Source organism: Gymnodraco acuticeps, unplaced genomic scaffold (assembly GCF_902827175.1).
Source record: "Gymnodraco acuticeps unplaced genomic scaffold, fGymAcu1.1, whole genome shotgun sequence".
NCBI lineage: Eukaryota > Metazoa > Chordata > Actinopteri > Perciformes > Bathydraconidae > Gymnodraco > Gymnodraco acuticeps.
The window spans coordinates 26,745-49,341 of NW_022990441.1; the positions used below are offsets into that span (position 1 = coordinate 26,745).

Here is a 22,597-nt window from a genome sequence, read left to right on the forward strand (position 1 = left end):
AACACGAGTTTCAATGAGTCACTCTCTGCGGGAACTCAGTGGGTTCAGACTGTTAACATTCATCCTCCTTCCGTCTCCCTGGTCCTCTATTTTGCGTCATTGCATAGGGACACAGTCACATACAACGAATAGCATACACATGTGCCCACACTCATAGATACACACAGATACACTGCCACACACACATACAGAGTAATGGCACTAATGAGCCTGCATGACTAATACCACTTCAGTCCCTTCTTCTGATGAGTGCTTATTATGGTCTGTCAAGAAGATGAGTCAGTCTATGTCATGGTTACTATGGTGATCAAAGCCCCCAGCACTTGCTTTAAGTGGCCACTGGCAAAAATAAAGCCTTTTAACACCTTTAACTACAGACTAATCGGGCTGCAATGACACATGCAAACACGCCTAAACACACACATTCAAACAGGCAAGTTGACAAGTGAAAAGAGAATTCCTCGACATGGATTATTAGAATACCTCAACATTATCAGCAAGATCTAAACAGCAGAGGTGAAAAAGAAACAAATGAACAAGAGCGTATTGTCCTATTTACAGAAAATAAGGGAAAGGTCATTTTGTACAATACAGGTTTTTTGCAACAAACTGCAGTTATGATCTAATTGTACTACTTGTAACTACTTAAACATTTCAAATGAAGCCTAAAAAGTATTTTTTGTTGGTGGAGTTTGGAGGTTGAGTTCAGAAATCTCACAGCCTGAGGAAGAAGCTGTTTTGTAGTCAGTACGTACAACATCGGATGCTTCTGTATCTCCTTCCAGATGGCAGCAAGGTGAGCAGGCTATTGCTGGGTTTTGTATCTTTTAATTTCCTTTGGAACAAAGTGCGCAATACAAAATAAAGGTACGTTAATACATACAAACACACCCACGTATAGCCTATATATCGATATATATATATATATATATATCGATATATATATATCTATCGATATATATATCGATATATATATATATATTATATATATATCGATATATATATATATATAATATATATATAATATCGATATATATATATATATATTATATATATATATATATATTATATATCGATATATAGACACATTCATGCACACATATGCACCTACATTTTCATTTTTTTTTCATTTTCAGTCTTTATTTCGAACAGATTAACAAATAACAAATATGAAAAACAGAATACCGTATTGTTATAATACAGTATTTATCCACATTCATGGTAATATTTGTATATTCAACAAAAAAATATCATATATATATATCATATTAACTCGCTTTTCATAATATACGTATACTTTCAGACCTTTACTGTCTGGAACATAACGTGTATATCTTACAGCATGTTTTTTTTTATATATACATCTATCTATATATCTATATATAGATATATATATATATATCTATATATATATATCTATATATCTATATATATATATATATATATATATCTATATATATATATATATATATATATCTACAGGTACTATTATTTTTCATCACCCTTTTTAACTATCATCAACCATGAATGTATAATAGTCATCAACAAGAAGCAACACCTACCTCGGTTTGTATTTTTTCTTGATTTTTCTGTAACGCTACTGCGCATGCCCCCAGCTCACAGGTCATGTGACAAGGAAAATGAAACCAAAAAGCGGCAGACAAAGAACGGTTTAGGGCGAGAGAAGTACTGTACGTGTGTTGGTTTTCTTGTTAGCTTAAGTCTCTTTAACACATACTTAAAGTGTTAAAATAACGATACGCTAGGTATAGTGCGCTGAGAGGTAGTATATGCGTTACATATGTAGATTAAATAACTAAACTAAATAGATGCACTCGAGCTTATGTTTTGGAAATACGGTTAGAATAGCAGCAGGTTTTAAAGAAGGGCGCTTGCTTGTTGTTGAGCTACAGTGAATAATCTTGACCCTAGAAGCTGAAGAGTGTATCTTTGTCTGAAAGTTTCAGGTTGCATAAATAGCAGAGCACACAGAGGACGGGTGTAACAGAGAAGTTAGCGCAGGTAAACAAACAAGGGTCAAACTTTAAGGCTTTTATCTGAGACCCAGAACTAGCTGCGTAGCTATTAGGTGTGTGTGCAGGTAAGCTAGCTGTGTGTGAAGATGAGGTCGAGCGGTTTGCTAGTGTGTGTGCTCCTGCTTTGGGTTGAAGGCAGCTGGGGGGACACACCGGCCAACTGCACCTATGAGGACCTGCTGGGGACCTGGGTGTTTCAGGTGTCCAAAGGAGGACACGACAAGAACATCAACTGCTCTGCTGCAGGTAAAGGTAAACACGCCAACACAGTATTTAAATTATCTCATTATGTGACTGAGGAGTGAGACTGAGAATAGTTTAGCTATTTGGAAATCAGCTGACATGTTGGGGCCTGTTGAGTTTTGGGCAGACACTAAAGCGGAATGTTGACTGTAGTCTCGTTTGAATATGTCAATTTTTTTTATGGCTTGCACTTTTTAAACGATTTTGTAAATCTTTATTTTAAAACTTTTATTCATGTGCCCTTCTTTATAGGCTGCTAACGGTTAACTTGTAGCTGACATTGTGTGTGTTTCTTGACCTGCCAGTAGACTACAGATGAACTTTAGTATTAAGCTAACTCTTTGTCTTGCTCAATATGTTTTCATACAAACAAATATAGATATACACATATTCTCTACTCTTCCTATTGTGTCTGCATCTGTGATTTAAGTGTTTGAGCATACAACACATGGGACTTTCAGCTGCTTTCACTTCCACATAGTGCCAGACAAAAACTCGTACTTGCTCAATGTATTGGCATCCATGGGATCACGTTTTTATTTTTTTTATTTTTTTTAACTTATGGTTTAATCATTTCCTGACGTTAAACTCTACATTGTATGTTTTGGTGTTCCTCCTCAGCCACGGTTGAGAGCACGGTGACTGTGACCCTGGAGAAACCGTCAGTATCCACAGATGAGCTGGGGAACAGCGGCTTCTTCACCCTCGTCTACAACCAGGGCTTTGAAGTGGTCATCAATGGCTACAAATGGTTCGCCTTCTTCAAGGTAAAACATGCATTGACACAATTCACCTATTTGAGACAAAATGTGAGTATTATGTCATGGTTATTCTCATGCCCGGCGCCGTGGGAGGGCCAGGCCCTCCCATTTGACATTCCTGCCCTCCCCAAATAAACACGTTTTTTATTATTTATAAAAATGGAAAAATATATTTATTTTATTTTTTTAATTATAAATAAACTGTGAACTTTTATGCTACAATGTATGTGATGTCAGAACAAAAACAAAAAATCGCAGGCTAGTCAAATAAATGCATGTGTGTGTTGTGATTCGTCCCCATTTAGACCAATCACAGCGTCACACTCTGCCGCCTATTCTGGATTTGTTTATTGTGCATTCTGTAGACTCCCATTTATGTTTGAATTACAAAATGGACATCAGAAATTGGCTTAAAAGGTCTAAGGATTTATTAAAACGAAAGAAAGAAGCGCACTTTTGCCGCTGCATGGTACAACAACAGACCATGGCTTGAATATTCGTTAGAAGCAGACGCAGCCTTTTGTTTCCCCTGTAGACAGTTTAAAGTCAATACGTCTTCATCTGATGCAGCTTTTACTGTCAAAGGTTTTTGCGACTGGAAACATGCATTACAGACTGATAAAGGACTGCTAAGGCATGCCGCATCAAAAGAACACATTTCATGTGAGAGTGTGTGGAGAGAGACGGTTTTGTGTGCCCTCCCATGAAAATCATATGCCCTCCCTTTAGATTTGTTCTGGCGCCGGGTCTGGTTATTCTGCAAAAACGACTCATTTCCTGGTTGGTTTGAAGCTCGTGTTTCAATCTTGATATGTTCTCACTGGCAGGAAATTAAAACTCAAGTGACTTTCAGTTGTGTTAAATTGACACCCACCAATTTATTCCCTGCATGGAAGGCTTTCTGTGTCTCCCTCTCACCATCACACTTTCTGTAAATCTGTTATAGTTTTTAGTTTCTCTCCTCTCAGTTGTGTCATCCCTATACTTCTGACTTGTGATGTTTTTTAATACAGTCTAGTAAAAATGCTTGCAGCAAACAATTTCATATCCTCTTTTTGCACTTTAGCTTAGCTTGTTTTATACACATCATCTTTCTGTGAAAGCCCAGCTGACCACAAACTTTATGTGGTCAACGTCCAACTCATCATGCATCACTGCCTGACATTAATGGTTTAGTTTCACTGTCACTCATTTTCCTCTCTCCTTATCTGAAATGTGGTTAGGGGTTATCTTTAACATCTTTGATGTGCACTAGGCCAGGCTGAAAGGAATTAGAAATAGGCACAGTTTAAAAGCAGCTATATTTGAGGTTGATCTTTTCTCATGTGACATTTCCCATCACTCATGTGACACTGAGTTTCATTTCATTTTTATTTGTTCTGCTCATGGTACGCAAAACCCAATGTACAATAATTGCCAACAAAACATGTCTCTACAAACACACCATTGAGCGAAAGGGAGCAGGGAGAAGAAAAATCGTATATGGCCTGCCCCTTTCTAAAAAGAAAATATAGAAATAGATGGTCTGCCCTTCATAATAATAAAAAAAAAATAAAAAAAAATTCACAGCCAATCATAACAGTATCTTGGGATACTAAGAGAAACACAAACAATACTTATTTCCCACTTGACGGTTAACGGAAAGAAACAAAAGAACAACACCAAAACATCACAAAAGGAAAAGTGCAACACCCTCATCTGAGTCCTATTGAAGTTGAAGGAAGTGCCATAGCCTGTCTGTTTCTAACCCGTGATTGGATTAAAGCTGTTCATATTTAGTTCAACTTTCCTATTTTTCTAGACTTGACTAGGCTAAAAGTAGCAAGTTGTGAGGATTAGGGAGGTTTTTGTTGATTAAGACTTTGGATGGAACATAATAACGAAATATATTTTGAAAATATATTACTTTAGGAAATAATCTAATCATTCAGGTTTTGTATTTACATAAAATTGCATATTGGACACCAAACGACTAATCTGATTGTCTCACTTCACTTGCAGTACACTGAAGATGGGTCTAAGGTGACCAGCTACTGTGACCAGACCATGCCGGGGTGGGTCCATGATGTCCTGGGACACAACTGGGCCTGTTTCGTGGGGAAGAAAGTGAAATCAGTACCACCCCAAATAGATTACAAACCACTCTTCAGCAGCAGGTACGTACGTTATAATAGCTAGGTACACAAGCTAACGTAACTTACACAAGCTAGAGAGTAAAACATCGGAATATTATTGTGTAGAATCTCTAAACACATGCAATGCTGAGGATCTCTGCTTTCAGTGAACTCTGCAGTTTTGACCTTTCCGCTTTATTTATACATTTCTAGTCCCTTCTGTGATGTGAGCCCTCACCCTCAGTAGGCCATTCATAAGGGCCTGGAATCTAAATTCATATCTGATATTAAAGCATGACCGTTCCTTACATTTCCTCACATGGAGGAAGCTTACAATAGCTACTGAAACATTTATACTTTGCAATTATAATCTGTAAATAACACACTCTGCAGGTATCCAGCATGCAAATTGTGACAACTTTTGTCACAATTTACAAGTTGTCTCTAGGCTGGCGTGGATATTTTCTGCACATGATTCTGTAGTTGAGGGTGTGAACTCTGTAGGTCTGCCTTGTCAGATAGTAATCTGGATGAAACATACACTTATGGTGTTGGGAGTTTTCCTACCATCAACTTTGAATTATGTCCTTAGCACTCCAGGGAACATTACATTACATTGCATTTAGCTGACGCTTTTATCCAAAGCGACTTACAATAAGTGCGTTCGTCCAACAAAATACAACTTGAAGAAAACAGAATCATAAAAGTACATCAGGTTTCATAGAGCAAAAACATTTCAAGTGCTACTCAACTGGCTTTAGAAAAGCCAGTCCTTTATTAGTATAAAAGTGCTTCGTTAATAGTTCTAACGCTCGAAGTGGAGTCGAAAGAGATGAGTTTTCAGTTTGCGCCGGAAGATGTGCAAGCTATCTGCCGTCCTGATGTCAATGGGGAGCTCATTCCACCATCCTGGAGCCAGGACAGCAAACCCACGTGTTTTCGCCGTTGGGAACTTGGGTCCCCCTCGCAGCGAGGGCGCAGCAAGTCGTTTGGCTGATGCAGAGCGTAGTGCACGCGCTGGGGTGTACGGTTTAACCATGTCCTGGATGTACGAAGGGCCAGATCCATTCGCAGCATGGTAAGCAAGTACCAGTGTCTTGAAGTGGATTCTAGCAGTTACCGGAAGCCAGTGAAGCGAGCGTAGGAGCGGAGTAGTGTGGGAAAATTTAGGAAGGTTGACGACCAGACGAGCCGCTGCATTCTGGATGAGCTGCAGAGGTCGGATGGCACATGCAGGTAGACCAGCCAGGAGGGAGTTGCAGTAGTCTAGGCGTGAGATGACGAGAGCCTGGACCAGAACCTGAGTCGCTTTCTGTGTCAGCTGGGGACGTATCTTCCTGATGTTGTAAAGCGTGTATCTGCAGCAACGGGTTGTAGCAGCGATGTTTGCAGTGAAGGACAGGTTGTTATCTAGGGTCACACCCAGATTCCTTGCAGTCTGAGTCAGGGAAACAACTGAGGTGCCGATGTTGATTGTTAGGTCAAGAGTGGGACAATCTTTTCCCGGAAGGAAGAGCAGCTCAGTCTTGTCAAGGTTGAGCTTGAGGTGATGATCAGACATCCACTGAGAGATGTCATCTAGACAAGCAGAGATGCGTGCGACGACCTGGGTCTCTGAGCGGGGAAAGGACAGAATTAATTGGGTGTCATCAGCGTAGCAGTGGTAAGAAAAACCATGCGGGCTAATGACTGATCCGAGCGAGTTTGTGTACAGGGAGAAGAGGAGGGGACCAAGAACAGAGCCCTGAGGGACCCCTGTAGTTAATTGACAAGGGTCGGACTCAGACCCTCTCCAAGTCACCCTGTAGGTACGGTCTTTCAGGTATGAGGTGAGGAGGGAAAGTGCAGAGCCTGAAACTCCAAATTTTTGGAGAGTGCGAAGGAGGATCTGATGATTCACCGTGTCGAATGCAGCAGACAGGTCCAACAGGATGATGACAGAGGAGAGGGATGCAGTTTTGGCAGTGTGCAGTTCCTCCGTGACAGCAATGAGAGCAGTTTCTGTGGAGTGACCTGCCTTGAAACCAGACTGGTGCGGATCCAGAAGGTTGTTCTGATTGAGATAACAGGAGAGTTGTTTAAAGACAGCGCGTTCAAGTGATTTAGACAGGAACGGGAGGAGAGAGACAGGCCTGTAGTTTATAACATCAGACGGGTTGAGAGTGGGTTTCTTTAGGAGAGGGTTTACTCTTGCCTCCTTGAGACTGTTTGGAAAGTGACCAGAAGTGAGAGAAGTGTTGATGAAATGGGTGAGAAACGGTAGAATATCAGGAGCGATAGTCTGAAGGAGGTTTGAAGGGATAGGGTCCAGAGGACAGGTGGTAGGGCGGGCAGAGGTAATGAGGGTAAGAACCTCACTTGGAGAGAGAGGGGAAAAGGAGGTAAGTGTGTTGGTGGAAGGAGGGTCTGGTGACCCAGCGGTGAGTAAAGGTGAGTCAGAAAAAGAAGAGCGAATATCATCAACCCTTTTTTCAAAGTGGGTAACAAAGTCGCTTGACAGAAGTGAGGAGGGGGGAGGAGCTTTTGGAGGGTCCAAGAGGGTGGAGAAGATGGAAAATAGTTTTTTAGGATTGGAATAGGAAGATTGGATCTTATCTTGAAAGAAAGTGCTTTTTGCCTGAGAGATCGAAGCAGAGAAAGAGGAGAGGAGAGCTTGATAGGTTAGGAGGTCGTCACGGTGTTTGGATTTCCACCATTTCCGCTCTGCTGCCCTAAGGACGGTTCTATTAGCACGCAGTGCATCATTTAGCCAGGGAGCAGGAGGGGACTGACGAGCCTGCCGAGATGTGAGAGGACAGAGCGAGTCCAGAGTGGATGAGAGAGTAGAGAGGAGAGTTTCTGCAGCAGAGTTTGGAGGCAGGAGTTGGAACGAGTCAGAGGAAGGGAGGGCTGAGAGCACCGACGAGGCAAAGGTAGAGGGGGAGAGGGAGCGAAGGTTACGGCGGACAAGTGCAGGATGAGAAGAGATTAGTTTGTTATGTTTGGAAAGGGATATAGAGAATGAAATGAAGAAGTGATCGGATGTGTGGAGCGGGTTTACAGAGAGGTTAGAAGTAGCACAGTTCCTTGAGAATATGAGATCAAGGACATTGCCAGCTTTATGAGTCGGTGGGGACGGAGACAGTGAGAAAGCAAAGGCGGTTAACAGAGATGTTAGTTCGTCTATCTTCCCCGTCTGGAGGTTGAAGTCTCCGAGAAGTACAGCGGGAGGACCAGTTTCAGGGATGTGTGAGAGGAGATTATCTAATTCCTCCAAGAAGTCTCCCAAGGTGCCTGGTGGACGGTAGAGAACAACAATGGTTAGCTGTATAGGATGGGTTACTGTGACGGCATGGAATTCAAAGGTGGAAGGAGTGAAGTTAGGTAGCTTGAAGAGGGAAAAGTTCCATTTGGGAGAGAGCAGGAGACCAGTGCCACCTCCTCTGCCAGTTGGTCTGGGTGTATGGGAGAAGGAATATGCTGTGGAGAGAGCTGCTGGGGTGGATGTGTTGGATGGAGTAATCCAGGTCTCAGTGAGAGCAAGGAAATCCAGAGACTGCAGGGAGGCGTAGCCAGAGATGAACAATTTAGCTGTAAACCTCTTTATGAAGTTGTATCAAAAACTGGACAATGCTTTTGTTTGTGTGACACACAATACCTTTATATGTGACTGTGTTCAACCTCCAGGCTGCTCGAGAAGCCGTACAAACACAACCTGGACTTTGTTGATTTAATCAACTCTGTCCAGAAGTCCTGGAAGGCTGCGGCCTACCCCGAGCACGAGCTGTTCACTCTGAGGGAGCTGCAGTACCGCGCAGGAGGGCCCGCCTCCCGCATCCCTCAGTGAGTGTTCACCTGCATCTCCCATAGTATATCACAATGGGAAAAACACATGAATGCACATTATTAACAAGTAATATTTGTCTCCTATGTCATAACTATTGTGCTAAATTACTATTTAAACTACTCAATTATTACATTTAAAATGAGCCCTGCTTAGCTCGTTGCATTTTTTTTTAGTAAGGAGGTGTGTAGAAGTGCTTTTATACACACTACCAGTACACCATCAACTGAACAGATGACGGTTATTGGCAGATGGTTGCAAATGTGGAAGGGCTTTTATTGCATTGTCAATTTATAATGTGATTCAGCTGCACTATTTCTTAAAGCACTTCCTTGTGTTGAAAGGTGCTATATAAATAAACTTGTTTTGCCTTGCCTATTCTAATATCCAAAACGTTTATTTTGGACTTTTCTTTTCATTCTAGAGAGAAAAGTCCATTGGCTATCTTTTAGAGACCTAATCATTCAGAACAAACACATTCTTACAATGGTAGAAAGAACAGTACAATGGACATCTGCTTGAATTGAACCCATCTGGTAAAACATTCCAATATTACTTGGTTTAACAGATCCACCTTTAAGTTGTCATGCCTTAATTTCTATATTATGAGGCGTTCTGTTTAAAACAGTTTGTCCATGCAAAATTTCTTAACGTAATTTTTATTTAATTCTGATTCTTACTTTTTCTCTTTAGGCGTGTTCGGCCTATGCCAGTCAAAGCTGGTTTGGCCAAGATGGCGGCTGCTCTACCTGAGCGCTGGGATTGGAGGAACGTTAATGGCGCTAACTTCATCAGTCCTGTGCGAAATCAAGGTGAAACTCAATTGCTGTCCCTCATATCCTCCTGGAAAAAGGGAAAAAAGTGTCTTCCAATTATTTATTTTTTTCTCCTACCTATTTATGGTTAAAAAAAACATCTTGCAATTTAGACTTTTTAAATGTAATTGCATTTGAAATGTTACAGTATGTCCACTGTAGAGGACGTCAGGACCATTTTAGTGTGAAAAGACAGCCTTAATTAACAGATAAACGATATAACGTAGTATGCTTATATAGCAGTGCCGAGCCGTCAGGGCCCTCTAGGCCCTCTGTGAGGGCCTAAGATATTCTAAAAAATAATATTTGAAAACGTTAAAAAAAAAAACATTTAAAAAAAAAATATTATTTTTTATATTTTGTTGTTGTTACATTTTTCATTAGTTTTACCAAAATAACTCGATTTAATTGTATTTAAAATAATATTTCCAAAGAAATAAATCCTTCGAATCTGCCTGTTCAGTTTCTGTTGGAATGTGAAGGGTTAAATGCCGTCTCTACGGGTTACGGCCCGTCCACACTACAGCGTCAATCTGCCCATTCACTTTGAATGGGGTGACGTCACGTTGCCGCTTTTTTTCGCCGAACTGAATTGTGGGTAGCATAGCGGTCCGTCTCCGGCGTCAGAAGTTGAACAATGTTCAACTTCTGACGCCGGAGTAGCCAGCGCCAGCCAATCAAATCCCGTTTCTGAAAATCTGACAGCTCAAGCCGTAGCCAATCAAACCGCGTCTAAGCTAGAGATATCCCGCCGTTCATTTCTATATTTCAAAAAAAGATGGAGGAGAAACTAATTATCGCCGTAGCAAATCACCCGGTTTTGTATGACCAGACCCTCTTCACCTACCGGGATACAAACCGGAGGAACCAGGCATGGAGGGAGGTGGCAGAGACAGTGGGTGAAACTGGTAGGTTTTCGCCTGTTTGGGGAGTTTATATATATATTGCTCCCATAAAATCCCCGGGGGTTTTTGCTTTGTATGTAGGGGGCGGAAGATTCATGTGATTGGTTGTTGGTCACGTTGCTTGAATAACATCCCCAAGCTTCAGACACGCCCAGCTCCAAGCTTTTTTTGAAGCTGTAGTGTGGACGCTCCGTAACGGAGCTACTGTGAAGACGGGAGAGCTTGTTGGTCCCTCTCTACATTCACAGAGGGCCAGCTATAGTAACTCAACGAGAGAGTAATGTCAAATGACAGTACAATTGACCAATCATATCTTCCCTCTAAATGGGCGGGCTTTATTTTCGCGGGCTTTATGACAGGTTCCGCCCGCTGTGAGGTCTATGCAGGGGCGGATCTACCGGGGTGGCATGGGGTGGCAACTGCCACCCTAAACAATAGCCTTGCCACCCCAGCTGCCACCCCAGTTGGCATCTTTGTTTTGAAAGAAAAGTTGTGGCTCATCGGACATTTATGAGAGAAAGTCTCTAATGTCCGAGTGCAAGTGAATGCAGCACAAGATGCACGTCATGTAACCCCTCCCCCGGTCCTGGCGCGAGAGTGGAAATATGATTGGTGGCGAATTCACTTGAACGGGGCGGCGCAAAACGAGAAGCGTTTCGGACCCAAGCACTGAAGGAATGAGGTAGTTGCGGTCTACAATGACAGAGAAGAGAATGTCAAGTTTGGCTGTACTCAGCATTGAATCAAAACGCACTACAGCTGTTGATCTTAATAAGTTTGTGAGGCATTTTGATGAACAAAATAGTAATCGCCGCATTCAGCTGTAATAGACATGCCAACTTGATGCTCTGCTCACGGATGACTCGATGAGAATAACAAACTGTTAAGATGATGACCTTGTATGCGTGTATATTTTTTTCTTTGAGGGGGTCTGCCCCCAAAAAAACAATTTTAAGTCCTGAGAAAGTAAAATAAGACGGTGTGTAAAACTACACTGCCCAGCCAACAGAAAGTAACCACTTTGATTTAACTAGGCCAGTAGGTAAGGACCTTCCACTGGATAATAACTGCAGCGATGTATATGTTTTAGCTGAATACACGTTTTTTAACCCTAACTGATGCAGTTAGTCACTTCTTTAATGTTTGTTCTTTCTGATGTAAAGTCAAGGTTGTAACTGTATATCAATAATGATATAATTACTTGTTTTTCAAATTTGAAGGAGGGTGAGCAAGCATCTTGATGAACATTCATCATTAACTCCTCCAAAAAATATAGTTTATTCAATAATAAATGAATATGTGAATCATAACAGTGATTGACAGCTGATAGGAATAATATGATTGTTAATAGTATCATATTCATTCAGACAAACATCGATGAGACAGTTAATTAATGTACTTATTGCAGCAGTCTGCATAGATTTGGTACCCCTGCTGGTCTAAGTGAGACAAACTCATTCAGTTATTGTTCAGTTAAAATTCATTAAATTACGTCTGCTACCTTATATGTAAGGCTTTACTGATGTGCCACAATAATATCACCTATGTGATTGAGTTAAAATATTAATATTGTGGCTTTCCAAGTTAACATTGATTGTAGGGGTGTAACGGTTCACAAACATTTCGGTTCGGTACGTACCCTCGTTTTTAGGTCACGGTTCGGTTCGGTACGTTTTCGGTACAGCAGAAAAAATTATCACAAAACATTAAATATTTTTTTTAAATTATTATTAAACTGACTAATGTATTCAAATAAATACAAAATATAGTAAAATAAACATTAAGGTGCAGCATTTCGATGAACTGAAATAATATGTATTTGAACTGTACTAGTACCTAAGCAGCCAGCTTGACATTAGGACTTGCTTTTCATTGTATTTTGTTGTTCTAAAGAAAGATGAACTTGTCCACATTGCTTGCTGAAATGGCAGATCTGCTGGCACTAACAATGTCTCCTGCTGTGGAGAACACCCTCTCTAGGGACAGAGGTAGCACAGCCAGGTAGCGCTTTGCTAACATGGCAACATAAGGATATTTGGCGTTTGTAATAGCTTTGGCTCGGTCTGAACTTTCTGCGAGTGGTGGAGGCTTACATGCTAGTGGGAGTTGGGTTTGCACTTCAGTCTTTTTTCTTTTGGTACCGGTGATATTCACATTCGGGTGATGCCTTTTCAAATGAGTGTGATGTATTGCCAGCCGCGTAACCAATGTTAGTTGAACAATGTCGACAAACAGCTTTGGTTCGGTCCACCTGTCTTTGTCCGTCATCCTTGTACGTAACTGCGAAACCAAAATGTTCCCAAAACGGAGACTTCAATGATGCTGGAGGATTTTCAGCTCAACTTTATCTGCGTTCGCTATTTCCTCAAATTACTGACTACATTTGAACACATCCCTGTGACCAGCTCTCATAGTATGCCTCTCGTCCAATGAAATGACTTGGTCGCTCTATGATATATACCTGAGATTACTTCCAGAAAGTTGTTCTCAATTTTTACGTTTAACGTTATATTCGTTCGGTACACACGTGTACCGAACCGAAGGCCCGTACCGAATAATTTCAGTACGGGTACGTGTACCGTTACACCCCTAATTGATTGATATGATTGCGATTTCAATCAGCATATACTTCTGTCAGGGGATGCCCCTCTAAATGGGCGGGCTTTATTTTTCGCGGCTTTATGACAGGTTCCGCCCGCTGTGAGGTCTATGCAGGGGCGGATCTACCGGGGTGGCATGGGGTGGCAACTGCCACCCTAAACAATAGCCTTGCCACCCCAGCTGCCACCCCAGTTGGCATCTTTGTTTTGAAAGAAAAGTTGTGGCTCATCGGACATTTATGAGAGAAAATCTCTAATGTCCGAGTGCAAGTGAATGCAGCACAAGAGACGTCTTGTAACCCCTCCCCCGGCCCTGGCGCGAGACTGGAAATATGATTGTGGCGAATTCATTGAACGGGGACGGCGCAAAACGAGAAGTTTCGGACCCAAGACTGAAGGAATGAGGTAGTTGCGTCTACAATACAGAGAAGAGAATGTCAAGTTTGGCTGTACTCAGCATTGAATCAAAACGCACTAAAGCTTTGGATCTTAATACGTTTGTGAGGCGTTTTGCTGAACAAAATGGTAATCGCCGCATTCAGCTGTAATAGGCATGCCAACTTGATGCTCTGCTCACGGATGACTCGATGAGCATAACAAACTGTTAAGATGATGACCTTGTATGCGTGTATATATTTTTTTCTTTGAGGGGGTCTGCCCCCAAAAAACAGTTTTAAGTCCTGAGAAAGTAAAATAAGACGGTGTGTAAAACTACACTGCCCAGCCAACAGCAAGTAACCACTTTTGATTTAAACTAGGCCAGTAGGTAAGGACCTTCCACTGGATAATAACTGCAGCGATGTATATGTTTTTAGCTGAATACACGTTTTTAACCCATAACTGATGCAGTTAGTCACTTCTTTAATGTTTGTTCTTTCTGATGTAAAGTCAAGGTGTTAACTGTATATCAATAATGATATAATTACTTGTTTTCAAATTTGAAGGAGGGTGAGCAAGCATCTTGAGTGAACATTCATTCATTAACTCCTCCAAAAAATATAGTTTATTCAATAATAAATGAATATGTGAATCATAACAAGTGATCTGACAGCTGATAGGAATAATCTGATTGTAATAGTATCATATTCATTCAGACAAACATCGATGAGACAGTTAATTAATGTACTTATTGCAGCAGTCTGCATAGATTTGGTACCCCTGCTGGTCTAAGTGAGACAAACTCATTCAGTTATTGTTCAGTTAAAATTCATTAAATTACGTCTGCTACCTTATATGTAAGGCTTTACTGATGTGCCACAATAATATCACCTATGTGATTGAGTTAAATATTAATATTGTGGCTTTTCCAAGTTAACATTGATTGTAGGGGTGTATGTAACGGTTCACAAACATTTCGGTTCGGTACGTACCTCGTTTTTAGGTCACGGTTCGGTTCGGTACGTTTTCGGGTACAGCAGAAAAAATTATCCACAAACATTTTAAATATTTTTTTTAAATTATTATTAAACTGACTAATTATTCAAATAAATACAAAATATAGTAAAATAAACATTAAGGTGCAGCATTTCGATGAACTGAAATTAATATGTATTTGAACTGTACTAGTACCTAAGCAGCCAGCTTGACATAGGACTTGCTTTTCATTGTATTTTGTTGTTCTAAGAAAGATGAACTTGTCCACATTGCTTGCTGAAATGGCAGATCTGCTGGCACTAACAACTGTCTCCTGCTGTGGAGAACACCCTCTCTAGGGACAGAGGTAGCACAGCCAGGTAGCGCTTTGCTAACATGGCAACATAAGGATATTTGGCGTTTTGTAATAGCTTTGGGCTCGGTCTGAACTTTCTGCGAGTGGTGGAGGCTTACATGCTAGTGGAGTTGGGTTTGCACTTCAGTCTTTTTTTCTTTTGGTACCGGTTGATATTCACATTCGGGTGATGCCTTTTCAAATGAGTGTGATGTATTGCCAGCCGCGTAACCAATGTTAGTTGAACAATGTCGACAAACAGCTGTTGGTTCGGTCCCACCTGTCTTTGTCCGTCATCCTTGTACGTAACTGCGAAACCAAAATGTTCCCAAAACGGAGACTTCAATGATGCTGGAGGATTTTCAGCTCAACTTTATCTGCGTTCGCTATTTCCTCAAATTACTGACTACATTTGAACACATCCCTGTGACCAGCTCTCATAGTATGCCTCTCGTCCAATGAAATGACTTGGTCGCTCTATGATATATACCTGAGATTACTTCCAGAAAGTTGTTCTCAATTGTTTACGTTTAACGCTATATTCGTTCGGTACACACGTGTACCGAACCGAAAGGCCCGTACCGAATAATTTCAGTACGGGTACGTGTACCGTTACACCCCTAATTGATTGATATGATTGCGATTTCAATCAGCATATACTTCTGTCAGGGGATGCCACCCCTCAAAATCTCCTGCCACCCTCTTGCCACCCCATGAATATTTGTCTAGATCCGCCCCTGGGTCTATGCAAATGGTGCAGTGACGCGTCCTAAAACCCGGAAGTAAGCTTCGCTCGGATTCCCTCGACAGAAAGCATTGGGATTTCTCCATAGGGTTTTGGAAAATAGCTCGAAATAAGGTCTGTGGAAAACGAACCTGTTAGATAAATGCACGTTGTGTTCAGCCGGATAATATCCACATGTCTATCCTACTTTTATGATTTTTGAATCTGATGAATGATGAATGATTAGCATAAGTTCGTTCATGATGGCTTACTTCAGTGATAGTGATGACATCGTTGCGAAATTATTAACGGAGTCATTTTCAAGATTGAGTTACAATGATAAACTGGAGTGGCAAAGGATCAGCTGAATGACCCGCAAGTGCTTCATCCAAAAGGACAGGAGGATGGACTTTGTGTTTCAGTGATTTGATCATCAAAGGTAGGCCTAAGTCATTTTCAATGCGGGCCGCCGTGCCGACTTAACTCATTTGTAATTGTTATTTGGCTGTGGGTGCCCTGTCATGATAGGTGTTTATATAAATGGTGTGGTAGAGGGTCGCTGTCATTGATGCGTTTTGCACCCCGGACCACTGTTTTGATATTCCGCTGAAGTCTACGTCGAGACGTAATATATCTTCTTTTTTTCGAGGGAAGGGGGGGTCAGAGGGCCTAGGTATAAAAGTCACGGCTCGCCACTGTTATATAGTGATATTAATACAAGAATACGTTCACCTTTACTTTGAAGCTTTTTTACTGTTAACTGCTAACATGCAAAATCGGTTAATTCCAGATATATGGAGGGAAACCTGTGCACACCTGGTAGACATTTAAACAATATGAATGAGAACAATTGCAGGATGCAGACAAAGCTTTACTTTTACGCTTGAGAAGATATCCAAAGGGCACACTGAACAGCAGCTCTCCAGATCCTCTGCTCTCCTCCTGGCAGGCCTGGGCATGCTTCCTGCTCTCCTCCTGTGTTTCTGCACAGTGTGTGTGAGGGAGAGATTATGTGAGCTGAGAGTCTGGAGGGCCTCTGCAGGGCTGGGTTTAAGGATCTAGAGAGCACTGGAGAGTTCCAATAGAAGCCCTCTAAGTCACTGTGCAGAGATTATTTTCCTCCCTTCAATGTTTCAAGGCAGCTGGATTTTATAGGTTTCACTTCACACAAAATAGTTTTTTCACATCACATGCAGCCCCACGGTGACTTTAAAGCAAGATGGAGGTGTAACTAGCCTTTTAGGGAATTAAAGCTTCATCTTGCATCCTGTGGGTCATGACAAACCTTTTATCTCTAATTGAGAAACTAATGAAATCATATATTAGGACACCAAAGTGTTCCCACAAGCACCGATCTTTAATTTAAATCAAAAGTTGAAACATCTATTAGTCTTAGGAGATGTAAGTATTGTCCCAAATGAAAAACTGTTCTCACTTTCACTCTGACTTGAATCATTACTACAATTAAACCACTTTGCAAATCCCCACAGCCTCTGTTCTCTGACCTAATTTGTTCCAGATGAGGATTTTAATAAGAATATGGTGTCTCTCACTATCGATGGTGCTTCTGTCTGTGCATCCATTCATTAGTATGCATTGCAACCAATGCAAATGAGTATGCTGGCCGGGGCAGAAACATCACAGAAAGTTTAATGCTGACTGATGAAATGTGTTCTTGGACAAATGTTCTACTGCAGTGCATGGTTAACAATTTATTAGGGTTTATATTTCAGTGGTGTTGTAGAAGGTTGCATGTACTGTATGCCCTTTACCATATATGTTATGTTGACATTAAGGTCATGTTTTTATTGGTATTGTGTTCGTTTAAAAGGTGCTTCCAATTTTGTCCACTTTATTTACATGTATAAGAAAGTAACAAAGTAATAACAGACAAACTCTTTGTTTACATACATAAATATATACTATTCAACGCACCTCTTCTCTTTCTAGTACAACATCAGTTGTCTACAGTCAAGAAAAATCTCTTCATCTTAAGCTTCTCAAAGTTATGATTTATTGCAGTGCTGTTGGCACAGCGGTGAGATTTGCCTCCTTTGTAAATATTTGATGTTCTGTTTCAGCATCGTGTGGAAGCTGCTACTCCTTTGCCACCATGGGAATGCTGGAAGCTCGAATTCGAATCCTCAGCAACAACACCGACACCCCCATCCTCAGCCCCCAGCAAGTGGTCTCCTGTTCCGAATATTCTCAAGGTAAACTCAATCTTAAATCTTCTTTCCTTAACAATTTGGTTAACACTAAAATTGCATATATGAATTTGGCAGTAATTAGAAAATGTACCTAAACTAAGTATTCGTATTGTGGGCTGATGATGAAAGAGTGTACAAATGCTGCATGTAGAAACTCTGGGACACCTTCCTCCCTAATCAGAACAAGTAGCGTTTAAGTGGGTTTTTTTATGGCAATGTATAAAGCATGTTATAATCAGGGCTGCACATAACTGGTGCGCAGGTGCGCATGCGCACCTCCGCCAAAAAAAGAGCACCGGGTCATTTGAAACAAAGCGCATTTGCGTACCAACATTGAGAGAGGGAGAGAAGGGAAAAGAGAAAATATAGGATAGATGAGAGAGAGAGAATTAAGCGAGAGATAGAAAGATATTTGCGAGTTGCATATGAACCATGATATGAACTCAAGGCCGACCCGTAGCACTGGCTAGATGTTCGCCTAGGGCGCCAGATCTGTGGAGGCGCTGCGCTGGCAGTTCTGGGAGGGAAAAAAACATTTTGACCGTTGGGGCTCATCCTAATTTTCGGCCTTGATGTAACAATATTCATAATTAAGTAAATGTAACACCCTTTTCACCCCGGTTACACGTTTCATTTGCCCTGTACGATGGGCGCTGTAAGTGATGAAAATGGGGGATGTTGGCTTATCTGGCGCCCGCAGCTCACAGACAAAATGCGAGTGAGCGAGGGAGAGAGTGAGGGTGGTACCAGCGCTGTTGTTATTATAATCTGGTGCTAGCTGCTCTAACGGATATAAGAAGAAGATGTTTCTACAATAATGTGGAGGGAGAGTCCTCTCCAGTCAGACTGAGAGGCTGATAAGTTAACTACAGCTCAGTGAGGTAAAGGACTCGAGTGTTTAGATAGTTAACTTTAGTCTAAGTTCAAACGGTTTGGTCACAATTTATGTAAACACATATTTCCAAGGCACTCCTTTATAATTATTGGGATAAACAGGTTTTAAATCATTCCAATGTATACTATAGGACAGTAACCAAAAATATCCTTTAAAACTGGAGAGATAAAAAAAAAAGCATAAATAAATAAATGTTAAGGTAAAATAAGATATGAATGAACAACACAAATAAAATAAGTTACATTCATTTGTTATTGGCTATGGTAGGTTATTGGTTATGTTCACATACTTATTTGATTACATCCACTTTTCTAAGATGATCACAACAGAGACTTTCGACCCAAAACCAGCTGTTGACTTGTGGATGCAAGCAGCTAATCACAGACTCAACCAGAGAGAAATAAGTAGGGCCTCCATCATCAGCTACCATGTCTGACAGAGAGGAAGACAGTGAGGAGAACAGTCAGGAGGGTAGTGATGACAGCTTGTAGGATTACTGGTCGTGCTAATGTTGTCTTGTGTTCACCTCTGTATGTGTGTTCTGTGTTCACCTCTGCATGTGTGTTCAGTGCCGTGTGTCTGGCAAATAAAGTCAAGACCCCCTCAAAAGTTACAGTTTATTTCATTTTAAGGATGAGCACCAAGCAACATCTCCAGGTGCTCCTTTGAGAACCAGGGCAAAAAAGTTATGTGCACCCCTGGTTATAATTGTCCTGATTAATACATTATCAGTAATTATTTTTGTAGAGTTGTGGAAATGCTCTCATTTATTATTTCCATCTTGGACCACAGAAGTGTTTCCAGCCAATTACAAAGTCAAGAAACCTCAAACAATTCTTGAGAAAATTCAAAATGTCAGATCTAGTCAACTTTATTGTCAAATGTGTTCAGACCTATATACAGTCTATGGTTCAGACAGAGAGATCGAAATACCGTTTCCCACAATCCCGAATACAAAAATAAATAAAATATAAGAATATATATACACATTTATACATATGCACACATTAAGACATAAATAAAAGCACAACAATCAATATATACAAAATAACAGTCACTTCAATATCTTTGGTACAAACTTTGTTATTTATCTCTCCTTTTATAAGGTTGCGATGGCGGATTTCCATACCTGATTGGGAAGTACGTGCAGGACTTCGGTCTGGTGGATGAGTCGTGCTATCCATATATTGGAAAGGACTCTCCCTGCAGTCTCCCTCAGAACTGTGGTCGCATCTACACCGCCGAATACAGCTATGTTGGCGGGTTCTATGGCGGCTGCAGTGAGATGGCTATGATGTTGGAACTGGTCAAGAATGGACCAATGGGAGTGGCCTTTGAGGTAAACAGCTGGTTACGGTTTCTTTAATGCTATTTCTAAACAAACAGTTTGTGTTCACTAAACAATTGGGGTTTTATTTTGTCAATACATGTTAGTTTAAGTAATTTTAATTCAGGTTTTCAGCTATTTCTGTTTAAGCCTGTTATAATTTAGCTGTTGCTGTGGTACTTTAAATACTCTGCACAAATTGAGATATTTTTTTCCGAAAGCCTTTAAAGATATAATGAATACAATAAATCTAAGAATAAGAAAATATTCAGGCTTTTCAAAGGCTCTCTCACATTCAGTCTTTTTGTATTATCGTCAAAAGGCCTATTATTTTTCTTGCCTTCAACTGTGTGCATAATAAAACAGTTGGCTTCTAATTCACACAGTTGGTACATTTTACCCACTGTGGGCCTTATGATTAATGTTTTTGATTCTACAGTGTTCATGGAGGTGGTCTTTTCATCTGGGAAGTTGGCCTGTCTTGGCTATAAAACACTAATGGAAACCCTGCAATATATAATTTGACTACTTCTGTTTTGTATTGCAAAACTTTTGAACGTTACACTGTGCTTTTTTTTGTTTGAGTAGTATGTCACTCTGATTTAACTCTCCATACATAGTGTAATATCAACAACTCTCAGTGTAAGCTATCTGCAAATTCTCTGGAAGTAAAGGTTTAATTTGTCCCATTAACCCCAATGCACAGCTAAGCTAGGAAAATGCTAGCAAGTGTTAACCGTTAGTTTATTCATTTTTATTTATAAAATGAAGGTAAATGTAATTTTTTTTTTATTAAATGCCTTTTGTAATTTTGTCTTGACAACTCATTAGCCCTCCCTTTATAAGCTATAGCTTGAGTGTGATATGCCCTTAAAAAAGTAAATGAAAATCGTCCGTATCCTTCCACAGGTCTACCCCGACTTCATGCACTATAAGGAGGGCATCTACCACCACACAGGCCTCGGAGACCCCTTCAATCCCTTCGAGCTGACCAATCATGCCGTGCTGTTGGTGGGCTACGGCCGCTGCCACATGACCGGTCAGAAGTACTGGATTGTCAAAAACAGCTGGAGTACCAACTGGGGCGAGGACGGCTACTTCAGGATCCGCAGAGGCAGCGACGAGTGTGCCGTCGAGAGCATCGCAGTGGCAGCAAACCCCATCCCCAAACTGTAGACGCTCAGAGAGGTTTAACAATCAGTCATTCATACAAATTTTAAACTAGGAATTAGTTAAAAGCATAAAAAGGGACACAAAACGTATCTTTTATGGTTGATTTAGTATTTATAACATATCATTCATTTGAATTGGAGTGAAACTGCTGTTGTGCTCTTTTGAAGCCATGAATTTAGCACGCCTGCCTACAAAGGCAAGGCGTCAAAAAAACAAATTGTTTTATTTTTTCCAATTTCAGCAATCACTGATTAACTGCCTATGGATGATTTTAATTCAAGCTTTAACTGCCAACACAAACTTGAAAACAAAATGCTTCGGGTCTTACTTGAATGCTGAATGGTACTAAAATCTAAAAGTTTTGATGCACAACGTTACTGCAGATGTGAAGGGATTTAAATTGAAAGGGAACTGAGGAGTGTTTGTGTTTTATTGTCAGGTGCAGGACTTTGATTATTTTTCTCAGGGAAGCAACGGTTGCAGAATTGCAACCTCTTTTGTCCTTGCACCAAATTGAAAATGTTACTGCCATGTTTCTCTGTGTACATTTTAACTGGAATTATTGATCAATCAGAATAAGGGATTAAGTGATTTGATTGCCTTTTATTGTGATTTGCACTGATGTTTTTAATTTTGATGGAATAAAAGCATTTATAAATGTATGTTGTCAATGTGTATGGAAAAAAAGACATAAACAGAATAACTAACGGTTAACAGAATTTACACACGGCATCTATTGCACGTCTGTCCGTCCTGGGAGAGGGATCCCTCCTCTGTTGCTCTCCCTGAGGTTTCTCCCATTTTTCCCTTTAAACTGTGGGTTTTCTCCGGAAGTTTTTCCTTGTACGATGTGAGGGTCTAAGGACGGAGGGTGTCGTATTGTCATACTGATATTCTGTACAAACTGAAGTCCACTGAGACAAATGTGATATTGGGCTATAGGCCTATAAATAAACATTGATTGATTGCATTTTTAAAAGAGAACTAAAAAGTTGAAATGGCCCAATAAACAGCAACATGTTGCTCATTAATTAATCAGTAACACAATCCAAAAGTTAAATACATAATACTGCCTATGTAATGTTGGGAACCTTGCATGCAAACGGCTGACCAAAGGCCTATTTTTACTCCACTATATCGTTAAATGAAGTTGTTTTGTTTTTTTACAAATGAAGCATTCTGAAGATGTAAATAACTTTCGATGTGAGTTTTAAAGTTATTACCTCAGCATTTAATATTTTGAGTGATTATCCTCTCCGGTTT

General features: G+C 40.6%; 1 protein-coding gene across 2 annotated transcripts; it reads left to right on the forward strand.

Moving 5' to 3' along the window:
- The first annotated feature begins 1,655 nt into the window (after nucleotides 1-1,655).
- Nucleotides 1,656-21,996, forward strand: ctsc (cathepsin C). 2 transcript variants are annotated; one of them, XM_034225618.1, is made up of 8 exons: nucleotides 1,656-2,282; nucleotides 2,901-3,046; nucleotides 5,042-5,196; nucleotides 8,821-8,976; nucleotides 9,671-9,789; nucleotides 17,811-17,942; nucleotides 19,941-20,173; nucleotides 21,071-21,996. In XM_034225618.1, the coding sequence occupies exons 1-8, from the start codon at nucleotides 2,123-2,125 to the stop codon at nucleotides 21,335-21,337; spliced, it is 1,368 nt and encodes a 455-aa protein (XP_034081509.1). In that variant the 5' UTR covers nucleotides 1,656-2,122; the 3' UTR covers nucleotides 21,338-21,996. The 2 variants fall into 2 exon arrangements, with proteins under 2 accessions (XP_034081509.1, XP_034081508.1); XM_034225617.1 differs by having other exon boundaries at nucleotides 1,657-2,288.
- The last annotated feature ends 601 nt before the right edge of the window (nucleotides 21,997-22,597 follow it).